The 14,226-nt window shown below is 39.9% G+C and overlaps 1 protein-coding gene across 1 annotated transcript in view; it reads left to right on the top strand.

Moving 5' to 3' along the window:
* The first annotated feature begins 206 nt into the window (after positions 1 to 206).
* The window catches only part of sos2 (son of sevenless homolog 2 (Drosophila)), an 82,231-nt gene continuing 68,211 nt past the window's right edge, over positions 207 to 14,226 (top strand). The window contains exon 1 of the mRNA XM_061893949.1: positions 207 to 1,042. Coding sequence (XP_061749933.1) covers positions 959 to 1,042 — 84 coding nt within the window. The 5' untranslated portion in view covers positions 207 to 958. The remainder of the gene's footprint in view (positions 1,043 to 14,226) is intronic.

The raw sequence follows: 14,226 nt of genomic DNA, 5'->3' as shown, positions 1-14,226 counted from the left end.
CAATAAAACGATCTGCATTATTTTGATGTAAGAAGTTTAGTTCACAAAACTCAAAAGCAAAAAAAAAGTCGTTACATAAATTCGGCGTGAAATTTGTTTTTAATAATGAATACAGAAATGTACCTTTATATTGTTATCATGTTTCCCGTGATTTCATTGCTGTTTCGTCGCTAGACAGTCAGACAGACAGGCAGCGAGACAAGCAGTGAGACAGGCAGAGAGACAGACAGGCAGGCAGGCAGACAGCAGAGTTGGAACATCTCGGACTTCCCAAAGCGGACCCAAAACAATCCTGACTGCGCCCCCTTTTTCGTCCACTTCGCCCGCAGACCTGCCTCATCTCATCCCCCCCTCCCCCGGGAATTACATCCACTCGGCCGTGGACTCCGTAGCCGTGGATTGGAAGCCCCCCGCCGGCGAGAAGATGTCCGGGTGCGGAGCGGCTCGCAGCGCCGGAGAAAGCGTGCCTCGTCGCGGGCTCGCGGAGGCCAGCGGCGGCGTGTAGCATCGGTTAGCTCCGGCGGCTAGCATTAGCGTGCTAGCGTCACAGGTGTCTTCTCCCGGGCAGCGAACAAGCAGACGCTCGGTGGTCGGCGGGCTTCTCCCCTCGGCGGCCGCACTTTATCGCAAAGCACCGTGCCTCAAATATGGATGTTAAAAAGCCAATTAGCCACTTTGTTATTAGCCGTTAGCTTCCCAGTGTTTACAAGCAGCCTGGTTAGCCGCCATGCTAGCTACATGTGCGGGTGAATTCCCAATCTAACTAATTCTATTTTTATTTGTTAGCAGTTTATTTAGTCCGGGTTAGCTTGGCCCGCGTCCCCGCCACACACTTACAGTATTCGGCCGCATTGGATGCACCCCGCCCTGGGACTGACCCACCCACCGACGGGGCTAACTATCCGCCGGGGCCGATGCTGACAGTTCAGGCCGGAGCTCGGCAACGCCAGGAGCCGCCATGCAGCCCCAGCAGATCTACGACTTCTCCAGTGAGGAAAACAGCCACAAGTGGAGAGGCCTCTTCGCCCAAGCTCTGCGGAAGGTAAGGCGGACACAAGCCGGGCGAACCGCTGCCTTGTGCGGCTACTGGAGCTCAATCTGAGGTCTGCACCATGTTGGACTTAACACTATTAGTTCGTTATTTATTATTTCTTCTGTCAAACAGTCTTACATAAACAAAAAGATGCACATGCATAAACAAACAGTTGTAAATCCATACATTTAAAAAAAAAAAGTGTTGCATACTGAAAGGGTTTAGGCTGAAGTTGAACACATATTGTGCCTAACCCTATAAACAAAGTCAAGTACAAGATGAGCTTCCAAAAAATATGATATGTACTTTTCACAACATATTATAAATACACATTGTACACAACATAAATACTGTTCAATTATAAACACCGTAGACACATGTGAAATATCATTGTGCACGTGTTAAACCTTTGCACCAATTACTTACGATATACAAACAATTATACCTCCATTATATTTATATCCCACATTTAAATTTTAATTAACATTGATCATAGTATTAACTACTGTGTTGATATAAATGTGTGAATGGAACTGGAACATTTTAAAGGCCTACTGAAATGAGATGTTCTTATTTAAACGGGGATAGCAGGTCCATTCTATGTGTCATACTTGATCATTTCGCCATATTGCCGTATCTTTGCTGAAAGGGTTTAGTAGAGAACATCGGCGATAAAGTTCGCAACTTTTGGTCGCTAATAAAAAAGCCTTGCCTGTACCGGAAGTAGCAGACGATGTGCGCGTGACGTCCCGGGTTGTGGAGCTCCTCACATCTGAAGATTGTTTACAGTCATGGCCACCAGTAGCGAGAGCGATTCGGACTGAGAAAGTGACGATTTCCCCATTAATTTGAGCGAGGATGAAAGATTTGTGGATGAGGAAAGTTAGAGTGAAACACTAGAAAAAAAAAAGGTGACGGCAGTGGAAGCAATTCAGATGTTATTAGACACATTTACTAGGATAATTCTGGAAAATCCCTTACCTGCTTATTGTGTTAATAAATGATAAAAGGGTTGTACTTGTATAGCGCTTTTCTACCTTCAAGGTACTCAAAGCGCTTTTGACACTACTTCCACATTTACCCATTCACACACACATTCACACACTGATGGAGGGAGCTGCCATGCAAGGCGCCAACCAGCACCCATCAGGAGCAAGGGTGAAGTGTCTTGCTCAGGACACAACGGACGTGACGAGGTTGGTACTAGGTGGGATTTGAACCAGGGCCCCTCGGGTTGCGCACGGCCACTTTGCCACTGCGCCACGTCGTCCCTAATAGTGTTTTAGTGAGGTTCTAAAGTCATACCAGAAAGTCGGAGGGCTGCGGTGACCGCCAGTGTCTCTGAGAGAAGCCAATGGAGGAGCCATGCTGCCTTTTTGACAGCTTCTGCAGGAGGACGCTAACTCCGCACAAGTCTCCGGTAAGAGCCGACTTAATATCACAATTTTCAATCCAAATACTTGCTGGTTGACATGTGGTAGAGAAACATGTTCGCTAAAGCTTCACAACAAACAAAGAAACACCGGCTGTGTTTCGGTTGCTAAAGGCAGCTACAATCCACCGCTTTCCACCAACAGCATTTTTCTTTGACGTCTCCATTATTAATTGAACAAATTGCAAAAGATTCAGCAACACAGATGTCCAAAATACTGTGTAATTATGCGATGAAAAGAGACGACTTTTAGCCGTAAGTGTTGCTGGGCTAAAAGGTCCGCTCAACCAATAACGTCAGAAACACGCGTCATCATTCTGCGATGTTTTCAACAGGATACTTTGTGCGAAATTTAAAATTGCAATTTAGTCAACTAAAGAGGCCGTATTGTCATGTGTTGCAATGTTAATATTTCATCATTGATATATAAACTATCAGACTGTGTGGTCGCTAGTAGTGGCTTTCAGTAGGCCTTTAACACTATCATAACATGTCTTCTGCTTGGGTTTGTGGGACAATTTTCTCAAGTAAAATTGACTTGAGTTGATTTAGAAAATGCATGAATTGATGAACGTGAAAAACTTATTCAGGTGTTACCATTTAGTGGTCAATTGTGCAGAAAATGTACTGTACTGTGCAATCTACTATTAAAGTCCTACTGAAAGCCACTACTAGCGACCACACAGTCTGATAGTTTATATATCAATGATGAAATATTAACATTGCAACACATGCCAATACGGCCGGGTTAGTTTACTAAATTGCAGTTTTAAAATTTTCGCGCGAAGTATCCCGTTGAAAACGTTGCGGTATGATGACGCATGTGCGTGACCTCACGGATTGTAGCGGACATTTTGATTCAGCACCGATCCCAGCTATAAATGGTGTGCTTTAATCGCATAATTCCAAAGTATTCTGGACATCTGTGTTGCTGCATCTTTTGCAATTTGTTCAATTAATAACAGAGACGTCAAAGAAGAAAGATGTCGGTGGGAAGCGGTGTATTGAGGCCGCTTTTAGCAACACAAACACAGTCGGTGTTTCCTTGTTTCCATTCCCGAAAGCTGATGGTGAAGCTTTACTATGGAACAGAGTGGTCCCAATACATGGTTCCCCACCACATGTCAAAAATGGTGGTATTAAGTCGGCTCTTACCGTAGTTATGAGCGGAGAGCTTGCGCCGTGCCTCGCCTCCTGCCGCTGCGGACTCTCTTGCCTCCTCCCAAAAAAGACACTGCAGTCACCACACCCCTCCGACTTTCAGGTACGACCATATAATCTCACCAAAACACTAGTAACACAATAAGCAGATAAGGGATTTTCCAGAATTATCCTAGTAAATGTGTCTAATAACATCTAAATCGCTTCCACTGCCCTCCTCTTTTTTATTTTTATTTTTTTTTCTAGTCCTTCACTCTCACTTTCCTCATCCACAAATCTTTCATCATCGCTTAAATTAATGGGGAAATCGTCGCTTTCTCGGTCCGAATCGCTATCACTGCTGGTGGCCATGATTGTAAACAACGTTCAGATGTGAGGAGCTCCACAACCCGTGACGTCACGTTGATCTGTTGTGGTGAAGAAGGAGCTGAGCCGGACGGCAAAGCTCTCAATTTACCGGTCGATCTACGTTCACATCCTCACCTATGGTCATGAGCTTTGGGTTATGACCGAAAGGACAAGATCACGGGTACAGGCGACCGAAATGAGTTTGGGTCTCCCTCTTAGAGATAGGGTGAGAAGCTCTGTCATCCGGGAAGAACTCAAAGTAAAGCCTCTGCTCCTCCACATGGAGAGGAGTCAGATGAGGTGCTTCGGGCATGTCTGACCGGCAGGAGGCAAAGGGGAAGACCCAAGACACGTTGGGAAGACTATGTCTCCAGGCCGGCCTGGAGACATAGTGATTTCCCTCTCATGCAGAGAGGGAAATCACAACTAAGTCAATTGACCAAAAGTGTATTTATTAAAGTTATTAAGCAATGGCACAAACATTCACGTCATTTCCAAAACAGAAAGTGCAAGATTGTCAGAGACATTTTAAGTATCAAATAAGAATGAGCTGCATAATAGGAAATCAAATAGTATTCGTCCTTCACTATGTTTACTACGGTTATGAAATGCTCTTCATTCTCTAGCGAGTGACTTTTCAAATGATGCTGCATATTAGCAGTAATGCTACTTATTATTGACAAATTACCGTTGTCTGTTCGACATCTTCCCACTTGAAGCCGAACCACCGCCAGACGATGGACCCCCTGCTGTTTTTATTGGAAATTAAGTCTTCCTTCATTTCTTACCAGATCCGCACCTTCTTTCTCTCGTATTACCACTCGTATGGCTACGTTAGCATCACAGCTAACGTTACCCAGTCTGCTACCTCTCTGCTGGGCGAGAGCGTACACGTATGTGACGTATGACGTGACGTGTGTAAGTTTGTGCGCCTGCTTGTCCGTGAGAAGGAGAGACAGGAAAGAGTGAGAAGAGCTTGTAGAGTAATGCCCGCAGCTGAAAGCAACTGCGTGAGAACGTATACTTGAATATTACGATATAGTCATTTTCTATATCGCACAGAGACAAACCCGCGATATATCGTGTACATCGATATATATAGCCCAGCCCTAACTCATACATATTGTATAAACACAAAAAATCTAGCTGTCAACACTGAATATTGCATTGTTGCATTTCTTTTCACAGCTTATGAACTTCCATTCATATTTTGTTGAAGTATTATTCAATAAATATATTTATAAAGGATTTTTGAATTTTTAGAATATTTTTTAAAAATCTCACGTACCTCTTGGCATACCTTCAAGTACCCCCAGGGGTACGCGTACCCCCATTTGAGAACCACTTGCCTAGTGGTTAGAGTGTACACCCTGAGATGGGTAGGTTGTGAGTTGAAACCCCGGCCGAGTCATACCAAAAACTATAAAAATTGGAGCCATGACCTCCCTGCTTGACACTCAGCATCAAGGGTTGGAATTGGGGGTTAAATCACCAAAAATGATTCCCGGGCACGGCCACCGCTGCTGCTCACTGCTCCCCTCACCTCCCAGGGGGTGATCAAAGGTGATGGGTCAAATGCAGAGAATAATATCACCACACCTAGTGTGTGTGTGACATGACATGGGTACTTTAACTTGAACTTTAACTTTTCTCAAACAATACCCTCAGAAATGCTATCGTCGGCAAGCTGCTTCCCATTTAGCCACACTAGCAACCGATTTTGCACCTGTTCTTGCACTTTCTCTCTGTCCCTGCAAAGATATTCAACCCCTTACGCAAAGTCAGCAACGATATAAACATACTTTTTTGATGATGGTTGAAAATTGCGGACTTGCCTCGTCCATATTTGCGAGCCAATCCATGCGTCGCGGCCGCCGTGTACCCTCCAAAAAGAAGGATCACTAGCGCCCTCTACCACCAGGAGGCGGGAGTCATTTAATGACTCATATTTGACACACGCAGCTATGGTATATTAATAAAACATAGCTGCTTACTGTTCTTTTTAGCATATTCAATAGCTTGGACCTTAAATCCTACTGAATAGTTCTTAATCTTCTTCCCTTTATGCGATTTGAAATGATTGAAATCAGCCTCCTCCATTTTGAAAATGATGACAGGTGAAGTGTCACTCGTGACGTGACGAGTTTGACCCGGCGGAAATTCTAGACATGCGCTAATAGAAATAATATTTTGCGAAACAAGTTTGACCCGGCAGTAATTCTAGTCAGGCGCATACTATATACCCGGCGGCAATTCAAGGAAATACGGTATACCCACGAGTAAAAGATCCTCTATATGAGAGGAGTACACTGCTATTTTCAAAGAAATACTGCAAAAAAAAAAAACCCTACTAGGAAAAGATTCTCTATATGAGAGGAATGTGCTGATATTTTCAAAGAAATACTGCAAAAAAAAAAACACTAGTAAAAGATCTTCTATATGAGAGGAGTACACTGCTATTTTCAAATAAATACTACAAAAAAACAAAAGTAAAAGATCCTCCGCATGACAGGAGCGCAATGCTGTTTTTAAAGGGGAACATTATCACAATTTCAAAAGGGTTAAAAACAATAAAAATCAGTTCCCAGTGGCTTGTTGTATTTTTTGAAGTTTTTTTCAAAATGTTACCGGTCTCGGAATATCCCTAAATAAAGCTTTAAAGTGCCTTATTTTCGGCTCTCTGCGAAGACACTGGCCATTTCCCTGTGACGTCACACAGTGCTGCCAATGTAAACAAACAATGGGAATACCACAGCAAGATATAGCGACATTAGCTCGGATTCAAACTCGGATTTCAGCGACTTAAGCGATTCAACAGATTACGCATGTATTGAAACAGATGGTTGGAGTATGAAAATATTGAAGAAGAAACTGAAGCTATTGAGCGAATAGCTATTGACGCTATTCATAGCCATAGCGTGGCCGAATAGCTGCGTTAGCATCGCCGGTAAAATGTGCGGACCAAATGATCAGGACTTTCGCAACTTTTGACACTGGAGCAACTTAAATCTGTCGATTGGTAAGTATTTTTTTCGCATTAAATGTGGGTGGAAGGAAACATAATATAATTGCAAATGCATCTGCAGGTTATCCATACATCTCTGTTCCATGTCTGCTTTAGCACCGCCGGTAAATATCATGTTAGCATCGATTAGCATAGCATGTTAGCATCGATTAGCTGGCAGTCAACATCAACAAAACTCACCTTTGTGATTTCGTTGACTATCGTTGCAAATGCATCTGCAGGTTATCCATACATCTCTGTGCCATGTCTGCCTTAGCATCGCCGGTCAAATGTGGAGACACTCTGGCACATTCAATGGGGGTCTGGCGGCAGACACTTTGGCATCTTGGGGCCAGTGGTGCAACTTGAATCCCTCCCTGTTAGTGTTGTTACACCCTCCGACAACACACCGTCGAGGCATGATGTCTCCAAGGTTCCAAAAAATAGTCAAAAAAAAGGAAAATAACAGAGCTGAGACCCGGTGTTTGTAATGTGTTGAAAATGAAAATGGTGGGTGTGTTACCTCGGTGACGTCACATTCTGACGTCGTCGCCTCCAGCTCGATAAACAGAAAGGCGTTTAATTCGCCAAAATTCACCCATTTAGAGTTCGGAAATCGGTTAAAAAAATAGATGGTCTTTTTTCTGCCCCATCAAGGTATATATTGACGCTTACATAGGTCTGCTGATAATGTTCCCCTTTAAAGAAATAAAGAAAAGAAGAAATAAATAAACAAACAAAAAATAGAGTAAAAGCATGTTTCCCCCTGGGTTGCCAAGATGGTAGTGGGGATGTGATGAAGTAGCACGGTCACCATAACACCATCATATCATTTGCATAGTTTGCTATACTGATATGATTTTCTTTTTAAAAACATAGGCTCCAAAAATGTATACAAACAATAAAGAACAAATCTGTGTTGTTATTAATTCGTATTAAATAGAGCTGCACCTAAACACTATTTTGATAGTCAACGATTATCTTAACAATGATTTGACTAATCAGATAATAAAGCCTAGGCATCGCACGTTGTGTGATGATGTCATCCTCACCCGGAAAAAAACGTTAACGGAATCGGTTGACAAATTAGCAAGCGATTCCAAGGAATTGATACTTTAGGAACCGGTTTTCGATTCCCATCCTTACTACTTGGTATTGGTTCAAATCCCAAAATGTGTGTGCGCGTGTGTCAGTATTAGCTTTTGTGTGAGTGTTTTCATTTGATCATACTTTTTTCTTTGTTTTTGTTGCATCGCAACATGACATCGCATTAGTGGGAGCGGTCAGTGGAAGGTTTCACAGAAAGTTAGGTAAAATATTGATGTGAACTTTGAGTTGGCTTAAGAAACACAACAAGGTTCTCACGGGGCTGACTGTCATTGAAACTTGCAGAACAGCAAATGTTTTAATTGTAACGTCCTTGTTCAGCAACATTAAGCTTCCCTTTGTCTCTTTTATTTCCTTTTTTTGTTAAATCTTTCTCATCTTCGAGTTTATTTAATGTTATCTCTTATATTCCACCTGTGTGGTCTTACTGAGAAGTCAATAAGGTCAGGAGAGAACCTCATCTACCCTTTGGGAGTGCATTCTAATTGGTCACTAAAGTCAAATTTGTATTTGTAATTGATTAAAAAAAAACCCACAGACATAACCCACTGAACATACCTGCTGGGATAGGCTCAAGCACACCAGTGACTCTTGTGAGGATAAGTGGTATTTCTGGGTTGCAATCACGTGATGTAGAGCAGTGGTTCTCAACCTTTTTCAGTGATGTACCCCCTGTGAACATTTAAAAAAAAATCTGTGATAAAGCTTCCTCAGATGTCATCCTTCTGGAGCTCATTTTTGGTGAGTTTGTCAAAGAGATGACATGAGAACAGTGACAAGGACAAGTGTGAGAAAGTTCCCTCTCTTCACACACCTGGCTCTGGGTCTCAAAGGCAATCAAAATACAAACAATTGTACATTAAAGTAAGAAGTACATCAAAGAGACATGTTTATTTTGGATTTGAAAAGCTATTTACCCACATTGAAGTATATGGGTCAAAATGACCCGCAACATCATCTTTGTATACACACTATGCAAGACATTCCAATACACATCAAAGTGTCCAGATTTTACACACCAGTTCACGACCCTGGATGAGGAAACGTCACCAAATTTCAGCAAGAAAAAGAAAGGATAACCAGTACTTTGATCAACACAAAAACTGAAATGGGCCAAATTGACCCTTAACATAATAGAAGGGTTAATCTAAGTACCCCCTAACCAGAGCAAAGCATTTTTGGTTAAAAAAAAGAGATAAAGAAGTAAAATACAGCACGATGTCATCAGTTTCTGATTTAATAAATTGTATAACAGTGCAAAATAGTGCTCATTTGTAGTGGTCTTTCTTGAACTATTTGGAAAACAATATATAAAAATAACTAAAAAGTTGTTGATTTAATTATAAATAAAGATTTCTACACATAGAAGTAATCCTCAACTTAAAGTGTCCTCTTTGGGGATTGTAATAGAGATCCATCTGGATTCATCAACTTCATTCTAAACATTTCTCCACAAAAAAATACATCTTTAACATCAATATTTATGGAACATGTCCACAAAAAATCGAGCTGTCAACACTGAATATTGCATTGTTGCATTTCTTTTCACAGTTTATGAACTTTCATTCACATTTTGTTGAAGTATTATTAAATAAATATATTTAAAAAGGATTTTTGAATTTTTGCTATTTTTAGAATATTTAAAAAAAAATCTCACGTACCCCTTGGCATACCTTCAAGTACCCCCAGGGGTACGCGTACCCCCATTTGAGAACCACTGATCTAGAGGCACGTCTGGGTTTTAAGCGATGGCCTTTAAGCCAAAAGATTATGGGTTGAATAAATAATAACTAACTCATAGTTGATGAACACATGACAAAGTTGTAAACTTCAGGTTGGATATAATTTTTGAGTATGACTTAAAAAAAGAATAAGATTACAACTAATTTAGTGTTTGAGTTTGAGTGGTAGGGGAATAGTTGGGCCCTGAAGTCAAAGAGATTACAAACTCCTGTTCCATATGACAGTAGTGTGGTGTTGTTTTCAAAGAAATACTGCAAAAAAAAAAAAACATTAGTAAAAGACCCTCTCTATGAGAGGAGTGCACTGCTATATTTCAAGAAACTCTGTAAGGAAAAACTCAAGCAAAAGATCCTCCTTATGATTGGAGCGCAATGCTGTTTTCAAAGAAATAATGAAAAGAAGAAATAAATAAACAAACAAAAAAGTAGAGTAAAAGCAGGGTTTCCCCTGGGTTGTAAAGATACCCGTGGCTGTGGGGGTGTGATTAAGTAGCATGGTCACCATAATGCCATCATATCACTGGCATCATTTGCTATGCTGATATGATTTTCTTTAAAAAATAAAAAATAAAACGTGCTGAAAAAATGTATACAAACATTTAAAAACAAATCTGTGTTATTATTAATTAGTATTAACCATGGCAGCCATTATCTTAACTAGGGAGGCACCGAAATGAAAATTTGTGGCCGAAGCCGAATAAAATTTAAACGCTTAGCCGAAGGCCGAATACCGAATAATGAATGCAGTTTTTCATAATTTTTTTGATATTGCAAAAATAGCCTGGAATAAACATTTACACATGTTTTTCAAATAAAGTAATTTTTTATTGAATATTGACATTTTTTTAATATTCCAGTAGCCTTTGCTTTTCAAAAAAAGCACAAAGTTTTTCATTTATATTAGGCCTTCAAACAAAACATGCATTCCAAAAAAAAAAAAAAAAGTGCATTAAAGTGGATAAACCCACAACAAATGAATTATTGTCCTTTTGGCAAAAGTCTGCTTAGCCACAGTAGATATGCTAATAATGTAAACAGAAGGCTTAAGTAAATCTCCATAGCTCGGTTGGTAGAGTGGCCGTGCCAGCAACTTGAGGGTTGCAGGTTCGATTCCCGCTTGTGCCATCCTAGTTACTGCCGTTGTGTCCTTGGGCAAGACACTTTGCCCACCTGCTCCCAGTGCCACCCACACTGGTTTAAATGTAACTTAGATATTGGGTTTCACTATGTAAAGCGCTTTGAGTCACTTGAGAAAAGCGCTATATAAATATAATTCACTTCACTTCACCATTAAGTGTGTGCTTGTAACCTCATACACTTATACAGGTACACAACATATCCCAACGTCACCGCGTCCAAAAATTGCGTCACACGCCACTATTCGGCCTTGTTTTTAACTCATTCCACCGAACGTGGCTGTTTTTTGCCATATTCGGCCGAATATATTGGGTTACCGATTAATCGGTGCATCCCTAATCTTAACGATTAGTCAACTAATCAGATAATAAGGTGTTGGCATATTTAATGGATATCATTTTTCCATCAACTTCTAAATGCAGCTTAAGTTATTTCAAGCATGTGCTTACAAACCACAAAGATGACTAATTCATTCATAAATAGTTATATTGTAACTGTGCTGCTCATTCAGCTGTTACAAAAATTAAAATGACTAAAATGTTGTCCATTTAAAAGAAAAGAGAGGCAAAGTGCAAAAAAAACAACAATTATGTATTGTTGTTTATGTATTTAAAAAACTAATGATGTATTTAAATTAATTAATTATGTATTTAAAAACAGTTAAAATAGCAGCAATAACAACAAACCACACGGATTTCCTTAAAAAGAAAAGCATTTTGTGATGTTTAAAAAGGGTATATTACTATTGATTAACACTTGGCAGTTTTAGCACTCTGATAGACTCAACGTGTACAATTGTATATTTAATGAATTATTAAAATGTTGGCTATTTAATAGATTGTATCTTTAATCTTATGATACCTCCGCATCGATGCCTGTAAGTCTCTCTGTGTGTTTGTTAAAGTGCCGTTTTTTTCCGGCATTGCAAATTGATGCTGCTTTAAAACGTACTGGGATTATCGGTCCTGCTAGACACCGACCTCTATTTAATGATACAACTGTAACATTTGACAACCAAATAATAAAACAAGGTGACTCTGTAAAGAATCTGGGTATTATCTTCCACCCAACTCTCTCCTTTGAGTCACACATTAAAAGCGTTACTAAAACAGCCTTCTTTCATCTCCGTAATTCCGGGGGTTTGCCCACGTATGCGGTCCTCTCCAAGGTTCTCATAGTCATCATTGTCACTGGCGTCCCACTGGGTGTGAGTTCTCCTTGCATGTCGTTGTGGTTTGTGTTGTGGTTTGTGCAGCCCTTTGAGACATTTGTGATTTAGGGCTATATAAATAAACATTGATTGATTGATTGAATTGATGTTGACAGGGTTTAACTGTCTGACTTTGGCTGTCACCAGATTGGCACCTTCTTTCTCTCGTATTACCACTCGCACCACAGCCAACGTTACCCATGCTGTTACCTCTGCTTTGCGAGGGCGTGTACGTATGTGACGTATGTAAGAAGGTGCACTTGCTGTCTGGGAGAAGGAGAGACAACAAAGAGTGGTAAGAGCATTTAGTGCAGGGGTGTCCAAAGTGCGGCCCGGGGGCCATTTGCGGTTCGCAGCTAATTGTTTACCGGCCCGCCACACATTCTGGAAATTAGATTAGATTAGATAGTACTTTATTTATTCCGTCAGGAGAGTTCCTTCAGGAAAATTAAAATTTTCAGCACAATCCCATTCAAGATCAGACAAACATTACAGGGAGACAGAACAGGATCGCTGACGGGTCTGCCGGCTTCCAGCGCCCCTTACAAAAAAGATGAGATAAAGGTAAACAAAGAGGGGGGGTAGGAGGATGGGAGAAAAAAAAATGCTATAGCAAAAATAAAAAAAGGACATTCAAATATTGGAATGAGGTGAAATCTATCAAGAAAAAGTTGCAATGTTGACACAAAGCTGCCATGCAGGCTGTTTTTTCTTTATTTTGTCTTTATTTTACCATGTAAAAACCATCTTTACCATGAATTGATTAACATGGACCCCGACTTAAAAAAGTTGAAAAACTTATTGGGGTGTTACCATTTAGTGGTCAATTGTACGGAATATGTACTGAACTGTGCAATCTACTAATTACAAGTTTCAATCAATCAATTATTTATTTTTTTTACCATTGCTCCAAAAAAATATTATAATGAATTATTTTCAAAGCTTCAATTAGTTCAAATATTTCATTTTAAAATGTTTTATGTGGTAAATATTGCATATATTGTGTAGTTGCCATACACATTGAAATCATAAACATTTTCTTTGACAAAAGAGCATAAAACATACAAAATAATAGTTTAAACGTGAAATCGACAGATATATCTGAAGTTGATCTCGTAATTTAAGTGTTGAAAGTAAAAGAAAACCCTAATAAAAATGTATCACTTTCTGAGTGGGGCACCGTTTGGATCCCAAATATATTTAGTGGTATTTTATTTATCTTTTCACTGTGATTACTCAAAAATAATAAAGAATTAAAATCAATGGTGTCCTGCATTATTTATCTTTTAGGGCGGCATAGCTCGGTTGGTAGAGTGGCCGTGCCAGCAACTTGAGAGTTGCAGGTTCGATTCCCGCTTGTGCCATCCTAGTTACTGCCGTTGTGTCCTTGGGCAAGACACTTTACCCACCTGCTCCCAGTGCCACCCACACTGGTTTAAATGTAACTTAGATATTGGGTGTCACTATGTAAAGCACTTTGAGTCACTAGAGAAAAGCGCTATATAAATATAATTCACAATTCACTAAATACTGCATATTTTAGTTTTACTAATAAAAAAACAAAGATGTTTTTGACAGAAATGCCATAAAACCTTTTTTTTTTTTTTTTTTATAAAGTTGATGTAGAGATTTACTGTAAGCGTCAAATAAAAAATAATTATACAAATTTGACTTATTTTTAACATTTTAATAACTCAGACCCTTTGTGGTCCCCGGGACCCCTAAAGGTAAAATACATTTTAAAAATCCATATATTTTGTTATGATTTGAAAAGGAAAAATATCGAAATGGACCCCGCATGCTTTAATTTTTCCATGTGTGGCCCTCAGTGGAAAAAGTTTGGACACCCCTGATTTTAAACGTATGCCGTATTTTTTTGGACTATAAGTCGCAGTATTTTTTATAGTTTTATACAAAGGAGCGAATTGTGTGTGAAATAATTAACACATTACTATAAAATATCAAATATTATCTAGCTCATTCACGTAAGAGACTAGACCAGGGGTAGGGAACCTATGGCTCTAGAGCCAGATGTGGCTCTTTAGATGACTG

Source organism: Nerophis ophidion, linkage group LG03 (assembly GCF_033978795.1).
Source record: "Nerophis ophidion isolate RoL-2023_Sa linkage group LG03, RoL_Noph_v1.0, whole genome shotgun sequence".
NCBI lineage: Eukaryota > Metazoa > Chordata > Actinopteri > Syngnathiformes > Syngnathidae > Nerophis > Nerophis ophidion.
The sequence above is the reverse complement of the archived record's forward strand: the minus strand, read 5'-3'. Positions and strand labels throughout refer to the sequence as shown.